This window comes from Anser cygnoides, chromosome 3 (genome assembly GCF_040182565.1).
Source record: "Anser cygnoides isolate HZ-2024a breed goose chromosome 3, Taihu_goose_T2T_genome, whole genome shotgun sequence".
Lineage (NCBI taxonomy): Eukaryota > Metazoa > Chordata > Aves > Anseriformes > Anatidae > Anser > Anser cygnoides.
In genome coordinates, this window is record NC_089875.1 from 60,805,039 (window position 1) to 60,831,570 (window position 26,532).

The 26,532-nt window shown below is 38.9% G+C and overlaps 1 protein-coding gene across 12 annotated transcripts; it reads left to right on the plus strand.

Moving 5' to 3' along the window:
* Nucleotides 1–1,357: 1,357 nt before the first annotated feature.
* BCLAF1 (BCL2 associated transcription factor 1) lies at nucleotides 1,358–26,507 on the plus strand. Of its 12 annotated transcripts, none has more exons than XM_048075715.2 (14): nucleotides 1,359–1,600; nucleotides 8,324–8,397; nucleotides 9,037–9,127; nucleotides 10,390–10,513; nucleotides 11,377–12,282; nucleotides 13,697–14,365; nucleotides 14,478–14,647; nucleotides 17,137–17,242; nucleotides 18,155–18,239; nucleotides 18,921–19,096; nucleotides 20,242–20,422; nucleotides 23,969–24,115; nucleotides 25,785–25,994; nucleotides 26,140–26,507. In XM_048075715.2, exons 4-14 carry the CDS (start codon nucleotides 10,410–10,412, stop codon nucleotides 26,143–26,145), a joined length of 2,760 nt encoding a protein of 919 aa, XP_047931672.1. In that variant the 5' UTR covers nucleotides 1,359–1,600; nucleotides 8,324–8,397; nucleotides 9,037–9,127; nucleotides 10,390–10,409; the 3' UTR covers nucleotides 26,146–26,507. The 12 variants fall into 12 exon arrangements, 11 of the variants coding, with proteins under 11 accessions (XP_047931674.1, XP_047931677.1, XP_047931672.1 ...); XM_066994247.1 differs by lacking the exon at nucleotides 1,359–1,600 and adding an exon at nucleotides 1,917–2,069; XM_048075716.2 differs by lacking the exon at nucleotides 1,359–1,600 and adding an exon at nucleotides 2,283–2,513.
* The last annotated feature ends 25 nt before the right edge of the window (nucleotides 26,508–26,532 follow it).

Here is a 26,532-nt window from a genome sequence, read left to right on the forward strand (position 1 = left end):
AAACAATACCCTGCAAAAACCACCTGTGTGATGTGTTTCAAGGCCCAGGTCCCGGTGTTGCACCGAAGGATCATGTAACCTACAGCCCAGATGTCAAATTCCTGATAAAATAAGGCAGTAAGCAAAGCTTAAAAAAAAAGTGTACTATTTGTCATTAGACAAATATGGTTGAAATAATTAAAATATATTTGAAAAAAGTTTCATATTATAATATATATTTTTTCTTCTAGACCCTTATTATGTTGTCTTAAATACAACGGAGACCTGAAGAGTAGAAGTAACCACTCTTTCTAGTTGTCCCAATAAGATATATCCCACATATCTCAGAAAAATGAGGGGAGAGAATCATAGAATATCTCAAGTTGGCAAGGCCCCACAAGGATCATCAAGTCCAACTCTTATTATGCTGATATGCAAATTCACTGAAGGGAAATGACACAAGCATCACACAAGTCTCCAGGGCCATTAAGAAATGTCTGTGTGCAGCCACAAGAATTCTGGAAACCTTACCAGCCCTAGCAAGCTGACTCCAGCCCGCAATTTCATTGTCAAGCACTCCCACATTAACAGTCTAATTGTTGTGTACAGCAAAAGCTGTCGCACACGGGCTGCACTTGAGTTACAGGTTAGTTACCTCGTAAAGGAAAAAGTGAAAAAGGAGGAAGGGAACTTGTGTGTGGGCCAGGCTGCTCATCAGTTAACTGCAGCTGGTCATAACGAAAACATCCACTGTGTTTTTGTTGTGGCACAGGCGATTCATTGGTTGCTGCCTCCTTAGAAAGTTATGTGTGAAGTACTTAGCAGCCAAAATAAATTATATACTGTATTGATAAAACAGCCATATAGGTTAGGTGTAAGTAAGCAGTGCTTTATTTTCTCTACATGGAAGAGAGCAGACCAACATTTCAGGGTTATGTCTGCTTGCCATCTTCCATTCCTTTTTCCTCCATCAGTTGGTTTGGGCTGCGTATCACTCCATGTCCCCTGAATTTAAAAACTCGGCAAAAACTGTGCATACCCATCTATTCCTGCTCTTATTTATGTAGCTGTGGGGTCACCGTCCCTGGGGGCGTTCAAGGAAAGGTTGGACGTGGTGCTTAGGGACATGGTTTAGTGGGTGACATTGGTGGTAGGGGGATGGTTGGACCAGATGGTCTTGAAGGTCTTTTCCAACCTTAATGATTCTTCGATTCTACATATCGCCTTGCCTCATAAATACTCTGCCTTTTTAAGAATATATCGGCAGCGTGTGATTTGAGCAGCGTAAACCGCCACCTCAGGACGCGCTCGGCCGACACGCCTCTGCGTGTCGCTGAACGCCGTTCCCCCGCAGCCCCCGGAGCACCTCCCGGCGGCAGCGAGCCCTGAGGTGATTTCCCGGGGCCCGCCGCGCTGACGCGCCGCAACCCAGCGCCGTGCGGGCGCCTGCCGCAAAAGCGACTGCAGTAAAGCGCCGCCGTGCCGCGAGCCCATCTCCTTCCTGGGACGCGGCACCGCCGGATGCCAATGCCGCTTGATGCTGAGCCGCTGGCCGGGCCCCGCTTCGCAGCCAGCGGCTCTCAGGCACCGCCCGTGGATGGCCGCGCTCCCTGCCCGGCAGGTAACGCCGCCGCGGCACTGCACCCCCACGACGTGAGGGGAAAGCCGGCGGGTTTCTCCTCGCGGCTGAGCGGGAGGGGACAAAGGCTGCGGCCACCGGGGCTCGGCGCAGCGATGGGGCGGGGGACATAGCGCAGGGCAGGGCAGGAGAGGAGAGGACGGGGCACGGCGGGGTAAGCAGGGCAGCGCCGGGACCCGCAGCCCCCCCCGCTCCGCCCCGCCGCCCGCCATCTTCCTTGCGGCCGGCTACCCACAACCAAGATGGCGGCGGGGCGGCGAGCGGGGCGGGCGTTCCCCCCCCCCCCCCTCAGCCCTTGGCGGATGTGACGCGCGGCTCGGCGGCGGCCGCCCCCCCCCCCCCCCGCTGCCGATGGTGCCTCGTTCCTGTGAGGGCCCCGCCCGCCGCCGCCGCCTCCTTCGCCCCGACGGGAGATGGCCGGCGGGCTGCCGTGACACCGCGCGGCCGGAGGGTGAGCGCGGGGCGGCGGGGACCGGGACGGGGAGGAGGAGGAGGAAGAGGAGGAGGAGGAGGAGGAAGAGGCCGCGCTGAGGGGCGGCTGAGGGGCGCCCCCCCCCCCTCGCCGTGCATGCGCCCCGCCCTTCCCCCCCTCCCCGCCGCGTGACCTCCGCGCGCCGCAGCCATTTCCCCCACACCCCCCGGTGAGGAGGGGCCGGGTCCGGCCCTCAGCGCCCTGAGGCGGCCCCCGCCGGGCCCCGGCGGCCTCGCCCCTTGGCGGAGCCCTCCCAGGAGCCCCCCCGGGAGCGAAGGTAGAGCTGAGGGGACGGGGTTGGGGGCGGCCTGCCCGCGCCCCCCCCCCCCCGTGAGGGGCAGCGCCGTGAGGCGGGAGCGCCGTGAGGGGATAGGGGTGAGCCCTGCGCGGGATCGGGCCTGTGGCAGGAGCTTCCCCTCGGGGGTGAGTGCTGGTCAGGCGCTGGTACCGTAAATACAACGCGCTTCCCTCAGCTTTAGCCGCCCTGCCCAGAAGTACCGTCAGTCGGGGGTTGCAGTGGGTTTTGAGCCCCTTGCTGAGAGGGGCCTGCTCGGTTCTAGTGCGTGCTCTGCAGCCTGTGCAGCATCTTGCCCTTTGTTTATTGTCTGTTTCGCGATCTTCGGTTTTCTGACAAAAAAAATGGTATCTTTCTTCAGCCTGTGGTAGCAATCCTTTACTAAGGTGCTACATCTCGTCACTTGTTTATCGCGAAGATCAGAGTTAGGCCCTGGCAGTAGCTGTTACGTTTTACTACAGAAGGACTCAGGGGCATGCAAAACAAAGGAGTTTTGATTGAGTAATGGTTGGTTTATTGTAAGTGTATAAAACCGTCCCTCGGAATAGCTGTTCTCAGTGTGGGAAGGGATCGATTTAGAGCGTGGGGTTCCAGGAAAATGCTGTCTCGCTGTTGTCTTTCTCTTCCTCCTTTCTCTTTCTCTTCACATTGCCCTAGACAAAAGGGGGCTAAATAAGAAGGGGCAAAGACTGGTTTAGAGGAGCGCTTCAAGCACGCAGCTTCTTGTGGCAGGGAGGGTAGGACTTGCTTCCTCCTACTCATCCCTTCTGGCGTTGAATGACAGGCAGTGCTGAATGGCAGGAAGAGGTTTAATGACTTACATGTATCAGTACTTCGGCAGTGACGGCCTCTCTCCAGCACCGGCTGACTCCGCAGCTTGAGCAAGGCTTTTGTGGGCCTGGCTCTAACAGCAGGGCCATGGGTGAAGGCTGTAGCTGAGGGTATCTTTCTTGGGGATGTGGCACAGCACATGTATGGGGAGAAGCTCCTGTTGCCATTGGGGATGCAGAAAACTTGGAGTGGTTTTAGGAATTTAAAAAGGGTCAGCAGGGAGCTGTTGTTTGTAGCTAGGGTGCGGTATTTGGATGGATTAGATTCAGGCTGGTTGTGAAGGAGCGATTGTGGTGTACGGGCTTGAGGAATGCCACAGAGCATTTGGGGCTTGTTTACTTGTAGCAGAGGTAGGTGAAGGAAACTACTGAAGAATGCAAGTCTTCAGGTTACAGCTGTGTTCGGTCTGACCTGGGAGAGTTTTTCCAAAGGTATTGTGAAAAAGTGCATTGCTGCTTTGCCGTTGTGCTGGCACTGGTCCTCCCACAGCCTTGCTGTAAGCTGGGTCTGGAAGCTGATGTGGCTCAGAAGTCAGCCTTGTCTTTTTCTCCAGAGTAGTTTTGTCCTGGATCAATTCACTGATCCAGCTCACCAAGCACCTAGGTGAATATCAGCGTTGGCACAAGTAAGGAAGGGAAGGAAGACAGCCTTTTTGTGTTCACAGCGTGCTCACAGGCTCCTGCAAAGGGATCATAGAAACCACTCTCTAAGGGCATATCAAAACACTGTTAAATAACAACAGAAAAACAAAACAAGGTTAGATATCCTGTTGCTTAGGAAAACGAAAAACACACCAACGCCTTTATGTGTATAGACAAAATTCTTAAAAATAGTCATTTTGATTTCCGTGTTGTTAGAGGAGAAACATGCTAATATTTGCCTATTGTTTTACATCAAAGAACAGCTGTCAATCATATGATGGTTTTACAGAACTGATTTTGTTAATATTTGGATGCTGGTTTTTAACTTAATTTACAATTAGATTGTTTTCTATAAAGAAAATAATTTAGGAAAATAATGTATTTTTTGTACATAGAATGTACAAACATTCCTTGTATATTTTACTGTTTCAGTTGAGTTCTTGTGCTGTAATTTTTACGTGGGTCTGTTTAGTCTTTGTAACTGTGTGAGTATTGTGAAGATGATCTTACACAGGAAGAAAATAAGAGGAGGAAAAATGTTTATTAGCTCTTACTTGTACTACCCAAGATAGTTTAGTTAAATTCATTATGGTAGTTTAGTATTTGTAGTATTCTAGGCAATGATTATCTTACAGTCAGTGCTGAAATGTGTTCTGTTCTTACTTGTGATGTACTGCTGTTAGCTTGTGGACTTTTTTTTGCATATGAAAAAAGGCTGGGATGTAGAGAATGGATAAGAAAGTGTGGTTATTTTGTGGCAGGTAGGCAAGCACTGAATAGATGCCAGACACTACTGTCTCATTAAGACTGACTTCTAATTTAGCAGCGACTGTTACAGATACTGTGTGATTTCTTGAAGGTTGTCCTATCCCCCCTTGTTGTTTTGTCCCGGTTGTGTAATCCTTATTTCTTTGTAAGCTTGAATCTCTGAATGAAAATGCATCTTGGCAACAGCTTGTGAATTACTTTAACAAGATTTTTGACTTAAATCTTGCTGACAGGTTTCAAGTAATGCTTAAGCAAGAGTAATATAGGCTACTAAATAAGTGTAAGTAAAATACAGCTAAAATATAGTGGTTTGCTAATGTAAATTGGGTAGCTGTTCTAAAGTGTCGTCAAAGACTTCCATGTGGTGTAGAGCTGCCAGGTTGGTGTGTTTAGCTGATAGGTTTTATCTGTGGTCTCCGTACTCTGAAAGCTTTAACATCAGTGGCGTAAGTAGAGGCTCTTAAAAGTAATGTTTAAAAGAAACTGGAAATAATGTCAATGTTAGCTTTTCTGTCCTTTATTTTTCTTTCGAACATAGCAAATGCTATTTCCTCTTCATTGTTTTGCTTGCAGTAGGATAAGCCTGATCCTGTTGTGTATCTTGTTTTGCTTGGTGGTCATGCTTACTGGCTCAGGCTGGTATAAGACACTCAAACATATGCTGTTATGGTAAGAAACTTCTCTTGACTCTCTTTGTGGTCCTGGATGTGACCCAATATTAATTTCATTAAAAAAAAGGGGGGGGGGGGGGGGGGGGGGAACCAAACCTTGACACAGCAACCTACACTTTTTTTTTTTTTTTTTAAGTTAAAAAGCTAAAGATCCAGGTTGATTGCTGCTGGTTGTTTTTCCCAAGCTAGTTTCAGAGAAGTTTGGGGATTGTGCTGCTGCCAAAGGAAGCAGTCCTGGCTGCTGGCTATTGTAACTTCCCCTGTGTTGGCCCAAGTTTTTGGGGCTTTTTGTGCCAAGTGTTTGTGAGGCTGTGTCATGAGCCATATCAGAAAAGTCACTTGTGTTGAAACCAGTCCTGGTGTTCCATGTTTTGTGAGCCAATTCCCAGTGTGGCTGCACAAATCCTTTCGCTGGAGAAGACCATCAGGAACGGAGCTAACAAAGGGTAGGAAAGGTGGGACTGTTCCTTTACGCTAGTGGTGCCAGCTTATTCTGATTTAAAGTATTGTGGAGCTGCAGCAGCTTCCTTTATAATTCCCAGATTTTTCTAGCATTGGGGTGAAATGCTTGACAGCCTAGCACCTCTTTCTCCACACGTAGGGTAGAAAGCAAGGGAAAAAGAATTTTGTGTGGCCAGAACAGCATTGGTGTTTCAGGTATAGACTGTGTTTCTAGCGGTCTTTGTTGCTTCTTAAAATACTCGGTGTTGATGACGGCATCTTGCATCCCATTATTCATGTGCACCTTTGCAGCCTCTGGGTCTCTTCTGAGGCTGGTCCAGAGATGAGCTTCGTGCAGCGAACAGAGAGCTACCCTTTTGCTTTAGGGATTTCAATGTTATTGCTTAGAAGCACCATGCTCAGCACCTCTATTTTGTTGTTACCTGACATGATATTGCAACTTCAGACTGTGACAGGGCACAGGAGAGTCCACAGGAAGAGGCTGCAGGTGATTTGTATGATACCACAAAACAATGTTTTGTAGTTGTGACACTTTCAGAGGAATACCTACTTTCTGCAGAAGAGTGAAGCATGTAGAAGCTTACTGTTATAATGGAACTGTTTTCCTACATAGTTCTGGATGTACCAATATGAGCTTTAAGAGAGGTTAATCAATTTCTCAGTTCTTTCATATTGTAAGAATATTTACATAGGCAAACCTTTATTCAAAAACCAGCTAAACAGTCTTTTGACTTCTGTTCTTAAGAGTTGTTTTAAAAAAAAAGAGATTTTGCATGTCAAGCTTTTACCTGCTACAATTAAATGGAAACAAAGCTGAAAATAGCTGAAATTTTCTATTCAGTATTCGTTTTCTTTTTCTATTTTAATTCAATATTTTATATATATTTTTTATCTTAAAGTCCTTATCAAGAAGGGTAGTAGATACATTTTAGCTGTCATGGTTCGACATGGTATATCCAGGGTCTGTTTGAAAAAACAAAAAAAGAGAATAAAAAAAGGAAAACAGCTACTTATCGCCTTTTCCACCTGCTGGAAGAATTCCTAAAACTTGTGCAGAAGTGGTTGCCAGGGTTTGAGCTACAGTAATTTAAGATTCTGCCTACTGCCTAGAGGCTTTAAAGCTGAAGTAACTGTCTTGTTCTGTATCCCTAGGACATGAAAGCTCGTCTAAAATAGGATTCTGAATTTCAGTTAACACTGATTATTTTTAATAAAAAGTTGGAAGTAAAGATGGCATTGAAGTGTGTTAAATATTGATTTTAAAATCTAGGACTGAACTTCAACCATTTAGCTGAAGTTTGTATTGCTTTTTCTGTATTAGACTTCTGAATGCCTTAATTAACCTTTGCTAGCTAATACCATCTCGCCTTTTGTCTAGACAAGATCTGAAATGGTCCGATACTACTGTACTCCTTCAGAGACTCATGCTTGCTGATGATGAGAAGTAAAAACTTATTCTTATTAAAGCATGTGTTTTATAGAAATTGGAAATATCTTGGTCACTACTAGTGAATGGTAAGTGGAATTTTGATAGTAGGATTTATAAAAACAAGTGCTCCATTTCTTTTAGATGAGGGAAACATTAAAAACGTCTGAACAAGCATGATAGAGGAGCAGTGAACGTCTTCTGGCTTTGGCTTTAATGAATAAATTGAGATGCAGAATTTCTGGGAGATCTGTCTGTATTGAACTGGGACAAAATTTGGAGTCACTGGCGGAATTTGGAAGCTTTCTTAATGTCAAGTCAGATTACAAATGTGTATACACATATGTATGCATATTTGTGTGTGTATCGTAAGGCTTTGAGGTAACTTAGGTTGAGACCAGTGAAAAGTTTGTACTTTTGAGACTGATTTCATTATTACAGTTATGCTTTGTGTTCCTGAAAAAAAATAAATTCTGAAGAATTCTGAAGAAAGAAATGTTGGTTATTTAAAGTCATGTATATGTATTTTAAATAAACTATAACAGAGTAATGCTTGTATAACTGCTGCAGAGAAACCTAAAAATAAAGCTTTTATTGTTGCGCTAAATTCCCAGCCCAATATCCTTTTTGGGAAAAAAAATCACTCCAGATAAGTCCAAGGCTGTATGTTAGAACTCAAAGTTGTGTATGAGTCTGTCACTGTTCTTTTTGCCCCGTCCAACTGGCTGCGTGCTGTTCTCTTCCCCCACAACCCAGCTGTGGCACTTGTTTGGGCCTTCATGAAGCCAGTTAGTTGACCTAGCCGTATGAAGTGGTCTCTGGGTGTCAGAAGCCTTCTCGCTGAAGGACCCGATGGGTGTGAGGGCTGTTGCGAAGGCTATGCAGGACTGGAAGCAAGCCAGAAGGAAGAGTGATCACAAATGGAAGGGAAGTAGGGCTTGCCCCTCGGCAGTGGCTAACCCTTGAGCTGCTCCAGTCTTTAACATGCAGCTTCATCCAGTCCAGGAGTAAATTTGCCATTTCTGAAGTGTTACCTTTTCATGATAAACAGTTTAATGTTTGAACCACTTCAGCAAAAGGAGTTACTGATCTTTTAGTAAAAGTGCGTATCTCTGACAGTCTCTTTTTCCATTCTATAGGGATCAGTATTGCTGAAAGCACAAACAGAGAATTTTGAAATAATTGCTTCATTGGCACCGACCAACGGTTTGAGGTAAGATTAATTTAATTCTATTTTTAAATGTTCTGATTGAACTCAAACATTTAAAATGAGAATTGATTTTGTTTTCTTAAAATTTGTGCTTGTGATAAACTGAACTATGTAAATCTCTGAAATTAATGCAACTCTTGTAAAGGTCAACTGTTGTACAGTGTATACACACTTGTCTTACATAAGAATGCAAGTGTTATTGTTAAATACTGGGAAAATCAAACATTCCTTTTCTTTTAAAACGGAGACTGGGTTGTATTAAACTCATTGCACATGTAAAGTTTGGCCTGAAATTTCTTTTTAATAGCAAAACATTTTTTTCTGTCGCTCTAGGAAAATCAGTATACTTCATGTCTTGCAACAGTTTAAAACTCTAAATTTGTTGCCTGTGAAGCACTTAAACATAAGAGATTATAGTCCATCTTCTGTGAGTTTAATTGAACCCAAGGAATTAGAACCAACCTTCTGAGTATAGGTTATGTGAGTTTGCTTTTTTTTAATGGAAGGAGCAAGTTATAGACAGCTTACAACATATTCTTCTCCAAGTTAAAAAAAAAAAAAAATCTTTCTTAGCCTAAACTAGATTTCTAATTAAAATTATATATATTATTTATTATATTTTTTCCCCTGGGCTGGTTTCAGATGAGATTATCTCTTTGGGGCCACACAAACTCTTTGCTACTCTGACGGGGGAAAGTTATATGGGGCAAAAGTGACCAGTGATAAGGGAAAGGTTGGTCTGTATTTTTTTTTTTCTTTCAGGTTTGCTTATGTGGGTATAAAATCTCTGTAATTTTGTTAACATTAAGCTACAATGCTGTTTATTTGTCTTTACATAACTGTTACATCTCCCCTGTAACAAGAAAGATTATGTAAATTTCCTCGTGACAAAGAATGCTTATTATGTTGAGCTTGTATTTTCAATACAATAATTCGGGGCTTTTATTCTTGTTTACAATACATAAGTTTGCTTTAAGGGTTATTAAACATTAATAATTGTAAATACTGAGCATATTAAGGCCTGAAAATGTGAATAGTTACTTGTCAACAGTTTATATTGAGGTTTTCTCATGTCACTCGCTATTTTTAAAGCTGGGCAGTTTCAAAAGAAAATATTAATGAGGCAAAGTTGTTATTAGTTAAACGAAATCATTTTTTTTAGTGATTGCAAAAGAAAAGGTGTGTTTTTATGGTTAGTAATAATAGATACTAAATGTTTCTTATGACTGTACATAAAAAAAGATCTACTGGAAAGTCTATTATGAGATTATTTCCATTTAGTTAGGACTCAATGCTTATAATCTTGTGTTGAGCTGAAGATTGTTAAATTCTGTTGTGAGCTGTATTCTTTATCAAGTTATTGTTAAAATCTTAGTTGGCTAGGGATTTTACAAGTAGTTTAAAAAATAAGGTGTGGGGTGGATATATTGACTGGTGGAATATTGGATCAGACAGATGAGCTGTGGTGCCTTCATTTTGTGGAACAAAATGAAACAACAGCAAAACAAAAACTTGGCAGGTCTGGGCAGTATTTTATTGTGATAACTGTAAACTATATAAAATGAATAGAAGATTTAAATTTAGTTTTAGATTAGGTTTAGTTCAGATTTAGATCACAAATATGTAATAGTCCAGACTCACATTTTCTGTCTTAATTTGTAGAAATGTTTTTTTTCGTGTTGTCTACCTTTCTCCTTCCTTAGGATCAGTTTGCAATTAAACCTGGGAAGTCTTCAACTGTTATCTTCTCAAACAAACTGCTTGCACTGTAGCTGTGTTAAATTGTTAGGTTCTTTAAAATGTCATAAATTGAGATTTAAGTTATTAATAAATGTACTCATACTGTCTCCAAAGTTGTTTTGTTTAGGAAATGTTATACCTCTTTCTAATATAATTTTAGGATATAAAAACCATATTCATTTATATTACTTACATGGTCTCTAATAGTTTCCTCCCTCTTTTTCCCCTCCCCTCACTGCTTTTCCATTTGGGAAGGAGTGTATCTACTGGGAAAAATGGGTCGATCTAATTCTAGATCACATTCTTCGAGATCAAAATCCAGATCTCAGTCCAGCTCTAGGTCAAGATCCAGATCACACTCTAGAAAAAAGAGATACAGGTAAATTGATGCCTTACTTACTGCATGAAAAGTTGTTTATAGTATATTGGGGTTTGTATCATAATTATTTTACACTTGCATGAATCTGTGGCAAAAGTGAACCTAGTATTTTACTTCATTTTAGGCAGTAGGTAAATTCTGCTGTGAATGTAACTAATTCTAATTGTTTACTCTTTGCCTGTTTTGCCCTTTTCCTTTATCTCAGGACAATATCAGAATACCAGTGTTTCTTCTTGTATTGTGGTTGGTTTCATTCTCCCCTCCCCCTTCACATGATGTTTTCTTTGTCCATTTTTTTTCCCTGGGGCTTATTCTGTCTTTGTCACATAGCTTTTCAGATCTGGAGTAACTTGAGGCTTCTGCAGATAAGTTTTTCTGTGCCATGTCTTCTCAGTTGCCTCCAGCCTTTTCCTCCACTTTCTTACTAGTGGATGTTACAATCTCTAATAAAAGGAGTGGCTGAATTTAATGTTTATGGTCTCACCAGCTGCTGCTGTCTGCTGGCATAATAAATTAAACTGGAGGTGATGAAACTTCATGGTCCAGGCTGTGAACCGTGGTGGTGGCTGAGGAACTGAATGCCATGCTCCAGAGTGGTGATAATCTCTAATGAAATAGCAGGGCAAACCATTGAGGCTGGTAATGTCTTAATCTTGTGATGCTGAAGTCTTAAATTTCACAGTCCTTAGAGAACCAATGTTTATTAAGATCCTTTATGAGACAGGAATAAATAATGAAGATATATTGAAGAATTTACTTTAAGACTGTTAGTCTGCCTTCTTTACAATTCTGACTGCATTTAGTCTTGAGACACTTTTCCTCTCTCTGATTGTCAAATGTTAACATTTGCTTTTTAATTTTAGTTCTAGGTCTCGTTCAAGGACGTATTCACGGTCTCGCAGCAGGGATCGTATGTATTCTAGAGATTATCGCAGAGATTACAGGAATAATAGAGGAATGAGACGCCCCTATGGTTACAGAGGAAGAGGTAGAGGGTATTATCAAGGAGGAGGTGGTAGATACCATCGTGGAGGTTATAGGCCTGTCTGGAACCGAAGACACTCCCGAAGTCCTAGGCGTGGCCGTTCACGTTCCAGAAGTCCAAAGCGAAGGTCTGTGTCTTCACAGAGGTCCCGGAGCAGATCTCGTCGATCTTACAGATCTTCCAGGTCCCCAAGGTCCTCTTCATCTCGTTCTTCATCCCCATACAGCAAATCACCTGTCTCTTCCAAAAGACGTGGGTCTCTGGAAAAGCAGGCAAAGAAAACTGAAGGGGCTCCTTTGCAAGATAGCCCTTTGAAAAATAAATCACAAGATGAACAGAAAGATACATTTGAACATGACCCATCAGAGTCTCTTGACGATTTTAACAAATCATCAGCAGCTTCCGGCGACATTTGGCCTGGCCTTTCAGCATATGATAACAGTCCAAGGTCACCCCATAGCCCTTCTATTGCCACCCCACCTAGTCAGAGTTCATCTTGCTCTGAAGCCCCTTTGCTTAGCACAGTCCACTCAGCAAAGGACACACCTCAACATTCCCATTCCATTCAGCATAGTCCTGAGAGGTCTGGCTCTGGTTCTCTTGGAAATGGTTCTAGCCGTTATAGTCCTTCTCAGAATAGCCCATTGCATCACATCCCTTCGAGGAGAAGCCCTGCAAAGACAATCCCATCACAGAGCGCTCCCCGCGAGGAGCCTCGAGCACGTTCATTTTATCCTGAGACTGGAGAGCAGGAAACTGCAAAAGGTGGAAAGTTTCTGAAAAGGTAAGAATTAAACTATACAATTAGCATTGCATCTTAAAATGCTATCTGTAACAGAGTTTTGACAAGATCATCACTGTGCCTTGGAAATTCGGGCTGGGATTCTCTTGAATATTTTTACTAATTTTAGTCTGGTTGGAATTGAGCTTCCTCCTTAAAGACTCTTCAAGCTATTGGCAAAAGATTAGCGGAGATAGGGACCTATATCCTTGAGGAAAATTTGTTTTGTGTTGTTCCTTCACAGTTTATTTGCCTGTATCCCATTCACTGTTAAGAAAAATCTCAATTGGATTAGTGGATCAGACATGCCTGTTTGACAGTGACTTCTGTTCAAGTACTTTAACATTTTAATGCTTCATGTAATTTGAAATGCAAATCTTCTGGAAGTTTGAAAACCCAGATGCGCAATGATTTCTTTGTTAACATAAGCAGCATTCATTGCTTATTGTATGGTGAAGTATGACAACTTTGATGCCTTGACTTGCATTACTTAAGAAAGAGGGTAGGTCTTGATATTCTTGGAATACAATCCTATCGATAAAAGGGACAATGTGTTTAAAGTGGAATGTACATTTTTCCAAATAGCAGAAAATTGTTATGCTCGATATTTGATATATTTGATACAGTAGTAATTGGGAAGAAAAAAGTTGTAAAAATCTTACTGTTGCTAGACTGTTCCTTTCTAATGTACTATGTACTTCAGTGGATTTCTTACAAAATTAATTATAGACAAAATTAACAAAGGTAAACTATGGTGAAGATTATGCTGTATAGATTTGATTACATGTTTTTAAATGAATTTGTCCAGTTAGTGATTTATTATGTAAAAATATCCTGATAGAAGAACAAACGTCTGACTTGCTCTAGGTTAGATGTATTGCAGCTGGACCTATGTGAAGATAGTGTATAGACAAGGCAGTGGCTAAAATCGTTAATTTATAAATGTGGTTAGGACATACAGCTCTCTGGCGTATAGGAGAGCTGCCTTCTGAAGGTCCCCTGCTTATACAGACTGTAGTGAATGAAGAATTAAGTCTGTGTCAGAATAATTCACATTTGAGTTATCAAAGTTCATGTGAACTTGATGGAAAAAAATGGCTGGTGTAAGATAAGAGTATGTGAAGCTGTGTACCAATCCAGGATAAACAAACCAACCAACCTCTAACTTTTTATAAACTTGAATGGACAATTTCTACATGTTCTACGGAAAGGCATTATTTTCTTCAGATGCTTCCAGTAGTACATAAATGGCAGTTGGTACAGTATTAATGGTGTGTAGAAACTTACTTGCTAAAGTTGAATGGCTTGGAGGAATGTATTTTCTAGTTGGTGGTGTGGGAATGACACAAAAGAGGAATGCAAGTGAACTGGAATGAATGCAATCCAGAGTTACCAGTCTCTTCTTTGCTATCCACAGGTACACAGATGAAGAGTCTAGAGTATACCTGCTTGATAGGGGTAATACCAGGGAGAAGGAGGCCCAGAAGGAGAGAGGATCAGAAAAAGGGAGGACGGAGGGAGAAAGGGAATGGGAGGATCAGGAAACTTTAGATTATTTCGTTGATAAAGAGACTGGGAAAGAAAAGTTTAATGACTCTGAAGGGGAGGACACAGAGGAGACAGAGGATTACAGACAGTTCAGAAAGTCTGTCCTGGCAGATCAGGGTAAAAATTTTCCTACTGCATCTCATCGGAATGCTGAGGAGGAAGGAACCAAATACAAATCTAAAATAACAATGAAGGGCAATAGAGAGAGCGATGGATTTAGAGACGAGAAAAGTTATAAGCCTAAAGAGACTGGCTATGTAGTGGAAAGGCCTAGTGCAACAAAAGATAAGCACAAGGAAGAAGACAAGAGTTCTGAGAGAACGATGAAGAAAGAAACTCAGTCACCTGAGCAGGTAAAGTCTGAAAAGCTCAAAGAACTCTTTGATTACAGTCCCCCTCTACACAAGAATCTGGATGCGAGAGAAAAATCCACCTTCAGAGAGGAGAGCCCACTTAGGATCAAAATGATAGCCAGTGACTCCCATCGTCCTGAAGTTAAACTCAAAATGGCACCAGTACCTCTTGATGATTCCAATAGGTAAATTATTCTGCTTGACAAAGTGGTTCTCCATCTGCTTGCAGTGTCGCTCATCTTTATTTAAACTAGTGGTTTCTTTTTGTGTGTCTTTTTTGTTGTTGATGCATTTTAGACCTGCTTCCTTGACTAAAGACAGGCTGCTTGCTAGCACACTTGTCCATTCCGTCAAGAAGGAGCAAGAGTTCCGATCCATCTTTGACCACATTAAGTTGCCACAGGCCAGCAAAAGCACGTCAGAGTCATTTATTCAGCACATAGTGTCCTTGGTTCATCATGTCAAAGGTATGTGTTCAGTTTACCATACTGAATATACACATCTGACAACTGCATTTAAGACTGTTTGCTGTCTCTAGTATGGGAAGATTGCAGCCCTCTTAATATTGATTTAGACAGACTTTTCCTTTTGAGGTACACGTAGAATAAGTAGCGACAGAAGCAAGTATCAAAAAGTAAGCGATGTAGAGCATAATAGCAGTCATACTATGTTTCTTGATAAATTCTAAAGTAGCACAAAGTTTGATTTTTTTTTTTTGCAGTGAAGCTCAAGTGTACTACATTGGTCTTTTTCTTCAGTTTTATTTGAGTATCTTTAACATACAATTTTATATTAACGGGTACAGTGTGGGTTCATGGGTGTCTTTTGCCCTGTAAGTACAATGGCATCTCCTTTTGGGGCACCTCAGAGCTCATCGCCAGGTGTTTACTAGAAAGCACTTTTATAGTCTCAAAATAGAAATTGTGTAAGAAATCATGCTCTAAACGACATTAAAATACACTGGTACTTCATTTTATTCTTATTTGAGAGCATAGTAATACTAGAGACAAAAATTTCACCTGGAAATTCTTCACGGTAGGAAGTTGGCATTAGCTAAATCTCCACTAAATAAATTATATATTAATTATTTTCTAATTTAGCAGTAGTGGCTGTTGCTTACTATAAGAAAACGTAAACAATTCCTTGCGGAAAAAATCTGACAAAGTGGATGTATTTTATTTAGGTCGCATACTGTTAAAGTCTTCTCATTGAAGAGTAGATAATTTCTTAAAATCCAAAGTTTCAGTGTGTCTCTCTATAAGCATTGTTTTAAAGATACTTCAGCGTATAAAACTGCAAAGATTTTGGTGCTAGAGGTATGTGCTAAGGTTCCCTCAAAAGTCTTTGTTTTCAAAATAACTTTAGGTGACTAAGACCAAATGACTTCCTGCATTTTGAATTACTTGCAAAGAAAAAAGTAATAGCAATAATAGATTGTCAATATATTAGATTGAAAATGTTATTGGGACACCTGCTTAGAGTATAAAAAACTTTGTTATAAAATTATCTGTTTTTCTTGATAAGTAAAGAGACTGAAGGATAGACCCAATGAGAGCTTCTGTAAATACTGGCTCATATGGCACACGTGCAGGCTGTAGGTGAAATATTACTGAAACTCTCACATGTTGATCACAAAATGAACTGTTTTCCTGTGAACTTTGGTGTGTTAAACAATCTACTGTTAAATATGACAGCTTAACAGTATCTGATCAAGTTTTTGGTATGTGTAAAGTTATGGCTGTTTTTTGAAAAGAAAAACCTCTCTATGCATTTCAGATGTGCTGTGGTCTATGATCAGATTTAAGTAACTCTTTTGACAAAATGAAGTTCTGTTCATTATTGGTGTGATGCGACCAGTCTGAACAGCTCTTTATTAATGTAGAGCTGAAAATGCCCAGTGATGTTTTCTTTTTCATTGTAACTAGGTCCTGGAATGTGTTTTGAAATGGCAAAATCCATGTTACAAAAGTAAAATAGCTGTTGAAAGATACAGATGCCAAACAGGCAAAGTTGAACCTTCTGTCTTCCTGGCAAAAATGGCATAAAAACAGAGTTGCTAGCTCAAATTCCTGTGTTTGATGGAATTATGATTGAGGCACTACCCTTGTAGTGGCCGTTTCAAGTTTTAATGGTTGGTTATGAGACAAATACTGGATGCCGGGCGGTAAGTTGATACAGATGTATGTTGACCTGTTAAGCAGATAGCTTGCTTCATATGTAACATTTCATAGCTCATGACTTTATGTATTTCTATATTACGTTTAAACACATTTGTTGAGCTGGTTTAAAAACTTGAGTTTGCTGTTGCTAATTTAACTGTCTCTGAAAGCAAGAGAAAACTTGTCAGAGAAGTTGTCAGGTTTGCCAAGATGCCAGATGCTTAAATGAATTTATTTACATATAGATGTGTTAATTGTCTTGGATTGCTTATCATCACAACTTCAAAGCAAGAAATTGTATTACTTTAAGAAATGACTTGTTAGATCATTCATGTAGTTACTGAAGCATACATTACTTAAGTGTGTTCACTGAATTAGCTCTTATTTTAAGTTAAAGTTGAGTTGAATTGTGAAATGCACTTTTCGCAAGTATTCATAACTCAGTGACCTCATTTTGTCTGATGGGCAAAGTAGAAAATCACTTAAGAAATTGTTCCTTTATTTCATTAGAATAAAATGTCATTGAAAATGAGCAAGTCAAATTAGTAAATAATGCTTAAATTAGATGTAATAGTCATGGTGTAGTTCTGAGTAGGCTTGCAGTGATGTTGTGCACTGTTACTTTGTTGGGATTACAGAATGCGTAAGAATAGGGAAGACCCCACACTTGCTTGTCTTTCTGATATATTTACTGAAAATACTGTATTTTTGCCTGCTACTTGCCTTTCTGTCAGGAGTAAAATACCTGTCAGTTGAATTAAACTAACGAAACAGTGTTTTTCTATTGTAACCAACAGAGCAATACTTCAAGTCAGCTGGAATGACCCTAAATGAGAGGTTCACTGCGTATCAAAAAGCTACCGAAGAGCACTGCACTCGGCAAAAGAGCCCAGAAATACATAGGTATACGTTAATTGCATATATTTCAAATAATAATAATATCTGCTTATATTTCTTTTAAGAGGCCAAAATGTTTTCTAATCTGTATGGAATAATTTCTCAATTCCCATGTAAATACAAAAACCAACCAAACAAAAACAAATGGAGAAAAAAAAAACTGTAAAAGGAAACTCATCTGAGCCAACTCTGGCTTCATCTGTGGCTTTGTTGCAGATGTCTTCTCTACCTCTATCTCATTTAGGATATATTTACTTTTCTCACATGCAGTGCTCAAATATTGAGGGGCATATGTCTTGAAGATGAAAAGAAGCCCAGTACATGCATCTTTATTCTTCAGTGTGAATGTTCCATCTCATACTACTTTAGTTTTTGTGTCTGTTAATTTACAGCAGTTTTTTGAGAAATCTGAGAGATTGAAAGGTAAGAAGGTAGGCATGCAGATGTAGTTTCTGATCATGTGCTTTACTTACATGATGCAGTGTACTGTATTTGTGTTGCATGTGAGGATATATTATCTCCATATTCCTTATTGAGCTTCATAAGATTTTTAACTGATAAATAATTTTAACTATACAACAAGCTGTCAGTTTTCATGATTTTTTGGGGGGCTGGATTTTGAATTGGCTATATATACACTGATCTTTTGAAATAGCTCATTAAATACTTTGTATATCTTGAAAGCTCTGCTTGAAATGTGAAAAATCAAACTGTTTAATGTATTTCTTTTGTGTACGTCATAGAAACAATGTTTTTAATTTTTAATTTTCTTCTCTATTCTGATGGTGGGTTTTTTTATATACAGAAAGTTTGTTCTTCTGCAAGAGTGCCTTGTTGTTCAGATTTCTGTTGAACTATGTGAGGCCATAAACAATCATGTACCTGTATGGCTAGACACTGCTTTTATTTTTCATTTAGGAGAATTGACATCTCTCCAAGTGCCCTGAGGAAGCATACCCGTTTAGCAGGTGAAGAGAGAGCCTTTAAAGAAGAAAGTCAAAAAGTAGGTTCTGAGTAAATGTCATATGTGTATTTTTAAACTTAGTGATGTTTTTCACTTTGAATCTGAACTTCCCCTTCATGTGAGTTTGTGTACAGTAATCTTATAAAATAATTTGTAGTATGTAGAATACTTGTGTTTCAGAATGTTTTTTTTCTTTAAGTAAAACGTCTTACCAAGAAGCCAGTCTATGTAGCTATTGATAATGTGGCTTATAAGGTCATATTTTCTCCCACCCTTCGTTTCTTTTTGATACTTCTTGGCAAATTTTGTGGTGCTACACTGCCCAAGGACAAAGAATATGAGGAGAAAAAAAAAGTACTGAGGTGCTCAGTGAGTAGTATGGCTGAATTGATAAGGTGCTTGTGCTCTGCTAAAAACAATTAACCAGAAAAAAACGTATACTTAAATAACCTACCAAACAATATGTTATCGTTGGTCTGCATCAAAAAATAGATATTGTGTTGGCTTGATGGGAACGCTTGTTTAAAATGTAAGTTTTTAGTTTTTCTCTATACAGATCTAGCATGTAAAGGGCATCACTTAAAGTCAATTTGCGTGCTGAAGAGTTTGTTGTAAATTCTGTCTTGCCTTTTTAAAAATGGAGGCACAATTTGCTTTTCCAGATTCTCTTCTGGGTGTTTTATTTTAAAATTTTGTTCAGAAATATATTTTTGCTTACAGGGGGATAAAAAATTAAGGTGTGATTCTGCTGATCTTCGGCATGACATTGACCGCCGTAGAAAAGAACGAAGTAAAGAGAGAGGAGACTCAAAGGGTTCCAGGGAATCCAGTGGGTCAAGAAAGCAGGAGAAAACTTCAAAAGATTACAAGGATTACAAATCTTACAAAGACGACAGGTAAATATTTTAAATCTCTACGTAGGTTTTTATCTTCCAATTAGCCTTTTTTAATTGTAAGCTTAATTGCTTTCAATTTTCAATGTATACTGGAACGTTTAAATTTAAACAATTAAAATTATTTGTTTTACAGCAAATATGTATTATCTGTCTTTTACACGGCTTATGGTGGATGAGGACAAAAACTTTGGAATAGCAAGCTAACACTGAAAAAAAAAATGACAAATTAATCTGTCCTATTATCCAGGCTACATCAGGAGGTTGGACTTCAATGCAGTACATTTCTATAAACAATTTGTGTAAGAACTTTGGTTCGTTATGCTTGATTCCGCACTTTTTCAACTCATAACACCCAGAGTATGAGAATACTACTGATATTTAGGTTTAACATGGGTGAGAAGGGGAATCTTTATTTTTTTCTAAAGCCAGTGGGCTGTTTTTAAGAAAACAAAATGTTAGCATATTTCAGTGGATACTGTGTAGCAGTGGTAAGAGTTACTTCAGGTATAACCTTCCTTTGAATAGTATTATTAAAAACCTTGTAAGTTGGGTCAAATTAGAATTATTGTGGGATTACTGAAAGTCTGGCTTTGGGATTTATTTTCCTGCTTTGTACTGGATATACAATGAATTTTTATGTATGCTTCCTGTTTGCCATATACTTTCTGACTTTGGTATCCACATTACCTTCCACTGGCTAATTCCATACAGGCACCTACATAGGGCAGCCATATGTTCTAAACAGTGTGCAAACTGAACTATGTAAATGTACTATAAAGGCTTTGCCTTGAGGGTTTTCTTCCCTTTGGTTTCTGTTTTTCTGCCTCAGAGAAAGGCAGATCTTAAAAGTAACAGAAACTCTTCATGGCATCAAAACGTGGAAAAACTCATTGCAGTTTGCAGACTGCTGCTTTCCAACTCATTAGCAATAATCTACATTTAGTGCATTTAAATGTGTAAGAAGAGGCTGGAAAGTGAAACTATACTTCACCTTAACATCTGAAATACATAATGTATATGCGACTTTATAAAAGGAAGGGGGATAGTTTTTTTTGTAAAATATAAATAAAGCCATTTTAGTGTAGCATGTTACAGACTGTCTAGTACTTTTAAAATAGCACACAGTGTATCTTTTTATTTTTCAGTAAGCAAAAAAGAGAGCAAGACCGTGCTCGATCCTCCCCATCTTCCTCCCCATCTTCTTCCTCATCCAGTTCTCGAGAAGAAAAGGATTGCAAGAAAGAAAGAGATGAAGAGTTCAAAACTCACCATGAACAGAAAGAGTACTCTGGTTTTGCAGGAGTCAACAGGCCAAGAGGCACCTTTGTAAGTTGCTCTTTTCCTGTTCTTCCCCCAAATGATGAAGACTCTAACAATAACTATAGTATAACAGATTAAACAAAGTGTTGCAGTACTTAATGTTAGGGTAGACATTTTTCGTAGTATTGATTCTTGAAGTAGGTTCTTGAATTCTTTTGTGATTGTACCAAGCTTGTAAAGCCTTTCATTTTTCCAGCGTTGTCCAATAGAAGTTTGAATTGGTGTACAAATATACAGTAGCATACTATTAGAGAGCCTAGTGTAAGGGTGGGAAAAACAGTTTCTTGTTAATTCCTTGTTATCTTGTAATTATGCTGTTTCCTAACAGAATATTAAAATTGACCTTTCTCTAAAGATGAAATCTTGTGATCTGTTACCTCTTACACCCTGCAGTTTGTGTTCTCCCCCCCCCCATAGTTTTCAATTTGGCTTTGCCATCCTTTGTGTGTGATGTCTGTAACTTGTTAGAGAATGGCACATAATGAAAAATAGACACTAATATTGAAAACTAGTGAGGAGAGGAGGTGGTATACTGCTAGTTTTCACTGTTTCTCTAGCATGGACTAGCCACAGTGAGGATGAAAGCATATTAATTTAGCTCTGGAATGTGGTTTGGGAAGTGCCATGTTGATCTCCATGGTGGTCTTAAAATTATTAAAGGTAAAAATTGCATATTAATGTAGCTTACTGGTAGTCCACTGGGAAATGTAACAGCATTAGAAAGGTTAAGAAACAATAGAAAAGGCATTGAAAATATATGGACATTTTATTAAAAAAAAAAAAGTGCCTTAATGAAAAAAATGTCTATTTGTAGGTGGAAAAAAAGTCAGACTTAATGGTTAGGAGTAATTTCATTCTCTTTCTAGTAATTCCTTTGTGTAGCCTGTAATTAGAAATAAAAAAAGGTGAAAAGGCATAGTTTGGTATGAATGTACCTTGAGTACTGTTTGTAGTAGTAATAGTTCTCAACTTTGTAGAAGAGAGTGTCTGAAATGCATGTGGGATGTGCAACGCTTGAGTTAAGGTTTAAATCTTCCATCTGAACAGCTTGTAGCTACTTAAGAAAATTTCAAAGTTCCAAATTTCTAACACTAAAAATGCGCCTTTTTCCTCCTTTCTTGTTATTCTTATATATAATTATACTAAGGAATAGCTATGCAGCGTAAATGTATAAAGAGTGGATGATACAGGTGTCAGATACGACAATATCAGCACAATTTCTGGGTGCATAAGGTTAAATAAACACAGTGCAGCGTTAAACAAAAGCAGAACTCAACCCTCTCAAAGAGAATCAGTTGGAAAAAAGTCTCATAAAAGTCTCTCTCAGTAGCAGCCTTGCTGCTTTATAAAACCAGACTGTACATATTGTGAAAGATGGTAATTCACATGAAATTTAAGTAGACGTGAATTGGAAATTCATTAACAATCTACTCGTTCAACTGCTGTCACCTGCCAGTTCTGACTGAAATAACTGGGCGATGTTCCCTAATGATGTGCGTGGTCACTCATAGGCTTACTGACCAAACGATGTCTGAACAGGAGAATCTAAATAGGAAGGACAACATGTTGACTTAAATCTTTTGCTTAGGGCTACAGCCTGGGTGGCATTGAAAGATTATGGATTGGCTAGTGTAGTGTAGTCTTTGTAATTCAGGCTAATAGTGACTGAATTCAAATAAATACTGCTTTGCTTTTGGATTAAAGAAAATGTTTTGGTTGCGAATCTTCCCCAGAACAGGAAGCCTTGACACCTTGGGGTGGCTGGATAGGGGAAATCTTAATTTAAGCTAAGCTGTCAGTGGTAGTAAATAAGTGTTGATTTTTCACTAATGCTTACTGACAGACTAAAATGTTTAATTCTAGAATTGTTGTACATGGTATAAAAACATAAATGCTATGGGTAGTTTTGAAATAGGAATGTAGAAAGAAAGATGAGTGGAATCTTTTCACATTATCAGTAGTATCCAACTTCCAAAGGATTCTGTGCATAACAGGCCTGATTAAAAGGAACTCTCTCTTCCTATAGAAAATGTACACTGTCAGTTTTGTGGTGAGCTTCGCAATTAATAGGCCTATAAAGGCAACACCTTAGTGGATTTCACCTCCTGTATTTCTTTGCTGGAAAGATAACCTGGAAAAAAAAGGTGTTAATACAGTGTCAAGGAAAGTGCTAGATACTCTTCTTAAAGCACCTAAAGAATTCAGTCCTAAGAACTAATACTGGGAAATGCCGATCTTACTAGTAGCTGTGACGTCATCTTGTCTCCTCATCCTTTTTTCCACACTGATATTACTCGTTACTGTGTAATTTCATAAAGCTTTCAAAGCTGTTGGAAATGAAACATAGCTTTTCCTTTCTTATGCAGCTTTCATTAGCTGTTAGTCATGCCACTTTCTAAATGATTCTCCAAACAACTTTGTTTCTGTGGTATGTTTGTAGGTTTTGTGAGCCTTTTACTAGACTGCTTACTAGTCTGATTCCGAAGTACTTTTAAAGCTGTCCAGCATAAATTTTGCATTAAAGGTATTGGAGCTTAGCGGAAGCAGGTGTGCATAGGGCTACTTTTTCAAGTTAGTTAATTATATCTTTTTGTCTGTGTTTATGGAACATACTTAGCTTTAATAAATGAAATTAATTTCCAGTCATGTTTTTGTACAGTTAACTCAAAAAAAAATCCCACAGTTCTGTGTTTTTATATTAGGCTGTTTATGAAAAGCATGTTCTGTAGTGACAGCAGGTTTTAAGCAATATATCCCAGCCTAACGTTTCTTTTCCTCTTAAATGGGGGAAATCTGGATAAATTCATCTTTATTTTCTGCAAGCTAAGGACTAGCATGCTAAGGTAACTGGATATATTACTACTCAGCATATTGAGTTAAGAATTTTGTTTATTGACATGACTTCTTAATTCTAACACTTCAAAATTCTGTTGATTTATAATAAAAATAAAAAGGACACTTGAGATACTTATTTTCCCTTCAGATGTTGTTACTCTGCACTGTGTATTGTGTTGATGCTCTGAGTAAGGAGTTTACTCATCTGAAATTTAATTTGGTGTAAAGTACAACAGTGAATCTCAATTGAGAATGAGCAACACAAAGTGGACACTTGCTTGAAAATTGCATGATGTGTATGTACTCTAAAATAATTTTCTAATAACAGATGTGGCTGACTCAATGAATGATTTTGCTTTCACTCGACAGTTCTCCCTCTCCTTCAGTCTAATTTTTTTTTTTTGTCTGCAAACAGCTTCAGAAATTTCTTGTGACCTTTTGTTACAACAGGTTGCTTTACCAGCAGGCAAAGGAAATTTCTGTTTGGTGGTTGTAGGTGAATTTAAACCAAGAACTCAAATGTGTTTCAACTCTTAAGTTTAAGAGAATCGTTATATAAAAATGAATGCTTGAATATATTATGTAAGGTAATGTGTAAATTTTAAAATGGTTTTACACTTGTAATTAAGAACAGAACAAGCATTTTCAGTAACAGAAAACTTGAGCTTTTCTTTGTGGTTTTATGTAAATGGCTTAAATAACATTTTGGTTAATCAGTTTCGAATTAGGGGCAGAGGAAGAGCCAGAGGAGTCTTTGCTGGAACAAATACTGGTCCCAGCAACTCAAATACTACTTTTCAAAAGAGGCCGAAGGAAGAGGAATGGGATCCTGAATATACCCCAAAAAGCAAGAAATATTTCTTGGTGGGTGTAGAGAACTCAATATCTTATGCATGCTTTTGTTTTTTCCAAGTGCATTTTGTATCTGATGTTAAGGAGATTGACAGCTACAAGTATAGAAGTCGCATGCATGTACAAAAAGTGACTGTAGTTACATAATCAAGAAAAAAACAGAATTGTAGCAGTGCCTGGTTCTGCTTATCTTGTCTTATCTGCAGCAGGCTGGCAATAATAGTTCATCTCCAAAACGTGTTCATCAGTGAGGTAGGGAAGAATGCATACTCAGGTTATTAAAAACAAATTTTAAAGCAAAAAGATGTGTGCTATATCTTCCTGGATTTATCTGTGTATGGCACTTGAGTTTTGTTTTACGTTTGTCTGGAAATCTGCAAAAGTGAAAAATGAGGAAAAGCTGTGGATGGATGTGGGCCAACTTTGTTATTAGCAACCTTTCTGTTCTTATCTGAGTAGTGTGATAGTCATAAGAAAGCAACATTAGCTTTGTCTTTTTCCAATCTGGGTTATGAGGGGAGGACTGGTGATATTACTGCTCAGTAAGTAGCTTAGTAAACTGAATTCATAGCCTGTGCTGCAGCTGGTTTCCCTAACAATGCAAACTTCTAAGAATATTGCTTCATCATCAAAAACATATAGTGAATATGAGACCTTCTCCTGTAGCATTAAGTTTTTCACAAATACGTTAACAGGTATATATAATACGGTAACAGGTGCAATAAGTAACGCAACTGCAATTTGTGTTCATTCAAAGAGTTCTCTCCCTGTCTCTCCCCATATAGAAACTCTTCTGACCTATAAACCTAGAAATGTGGTGATCTATTCACTGAAGTTCTATGATAGCTAGAGCAAATTGACCAACTGTAGCCATTATTCTTTTCTCATCTCCAAAAATGTTTATTAAAAAAAGCTACCCTGTAACTATCTTAATAATAACGTATAATTGTTATTAAGCTGCTTTCTTTGGGTGTGATACGTTTAATAATTTGGACTTTTTTCCAAATCCGAAGTGTAAAAGAAAAAAATGGAAGTAGGTGTCCCTTGCTTTAAGCATTTTATATTAAGTAATTATCTAGGGTTCATCTAGTGCATGGAGCAATCATCAGAAGACTTGCTAAACTGTGTAAGGCTGGATTTGGTAGCAAGATGGCAAACTGAAATCTAATATTAACAATCGAGTTTCTGTGGTTAATAAGCTTAAAGTAGTTTAAAACTTATTTGCCCTACTTTGCACAGGTAAAGCAAGGTTCCTGAAAACTGCCTTCAATTAGCTTTTTTTTTAAATAAGTATAAAGAACTCTCTGCCTTAAAGTTAAAAAAAAAAAAAAAAATGTCTTTCGTAAGCACATTCTTAGAGGTTCTTCCATTAAAATTTATAGTTTTTTTGGGGAGGTGGGCTAAAAACTAGTGAGTACATATTTCTCATGACTGAAAAATGTGACAGAGCCAATTTGTTACCCGTGATAGGTAGACCACAGCTAGTAAGAGCCCTTAAAACAATTTTATCAAGGTGTTTTAAGTTATAGCATTATAAATTGTGAGGATGTGCTTCATAATGTAATTTATAGATGATTTGAACTGTTAAAGTTCTCTCGTTTTCCTATCTATAGTCTAAATTTGGTTTAGAGTACTATTACTCAAAGAGGTGTTCTAACCTTATCGTTTGGTATTATTGTAGCATGATGACAGAGATGATGGTGTGGATTATTGGGCCAAAAGAGGAAGGGGCCGTGGTACCTTCCAGCGTGGCAGAGGGCGTTTTAACTTCAAAAAGTCAGGTAGCAGTCCAAAGTGGACACATGACAAATACCAAGGGGATGGGATCGTGGAAGATGAAGAAGAAACAATGGAAAACAATGAAGAAAAGGACAGACGCAAAGAGGAAAAGGTAAACAGCTTAGTAAATTGCAGATTAGACAACTTTTCTTGCAGTAACTCAAGTAATGGTGGGGGCCGGGGGAAATCACTTTGAAAGATTTTTGGAACTTGGATATGAACAGTTTACAAAAAGAATATTTTCTTTCTTTCTACAGGAATAACCCTGGAAGAAAGCTGAAAGAGCAGCTTTTGCACCACCCCCACAACATTTTTAATATGTTTTTTTTGTTGTCAAATGAATGTAAGCATTTTACTTAAATTTTACTGTTGGAAAGTAGTTTAGAGGGATTGTTTTTTGTTTTAAGCCTTTAGAAAAAAATCTTGATATAGTAAACTATGTTAATGATCGTACAGGTAGAAAGTAAAATATTTGTAACAACTTTTAAGAAATTTTACTGTTTGTTATATGCAGTGTAATTCTGCTTTGTCCAAATATATGGTCAAGTACAACTCTAAAAGTTTTGATTCTCCCCTATGTCTGTGTTTTATTCTGAAGTAAACTTGCAGCTCTGCACACCTGAAATCTTGGAGGAACATTTTTTTTATCA

Coding starts and splice junctions, on each gene's coding strand:
- BCLAF1 (XM_048075715.2), top strand. CDS start 10,410: ATGGGTCGATCTAATTCTAGATCACATTCTTCGAGATCAAAATCCAGA. Junction 10,514..11,376: donor TCTAGAAAAAAGAGATACAG/GTAAATTGATGC, acceptor TTTTAATTTTAG/TTCTAGGTCTCGTTCAAGGA. Junction 14,366..14,477: donor CCTCTTGATGATTCCAATAG/GTAAATTATTCT, acceptor GATGCATTTTAG/ACCTGCTTCCTTGACTAAAG.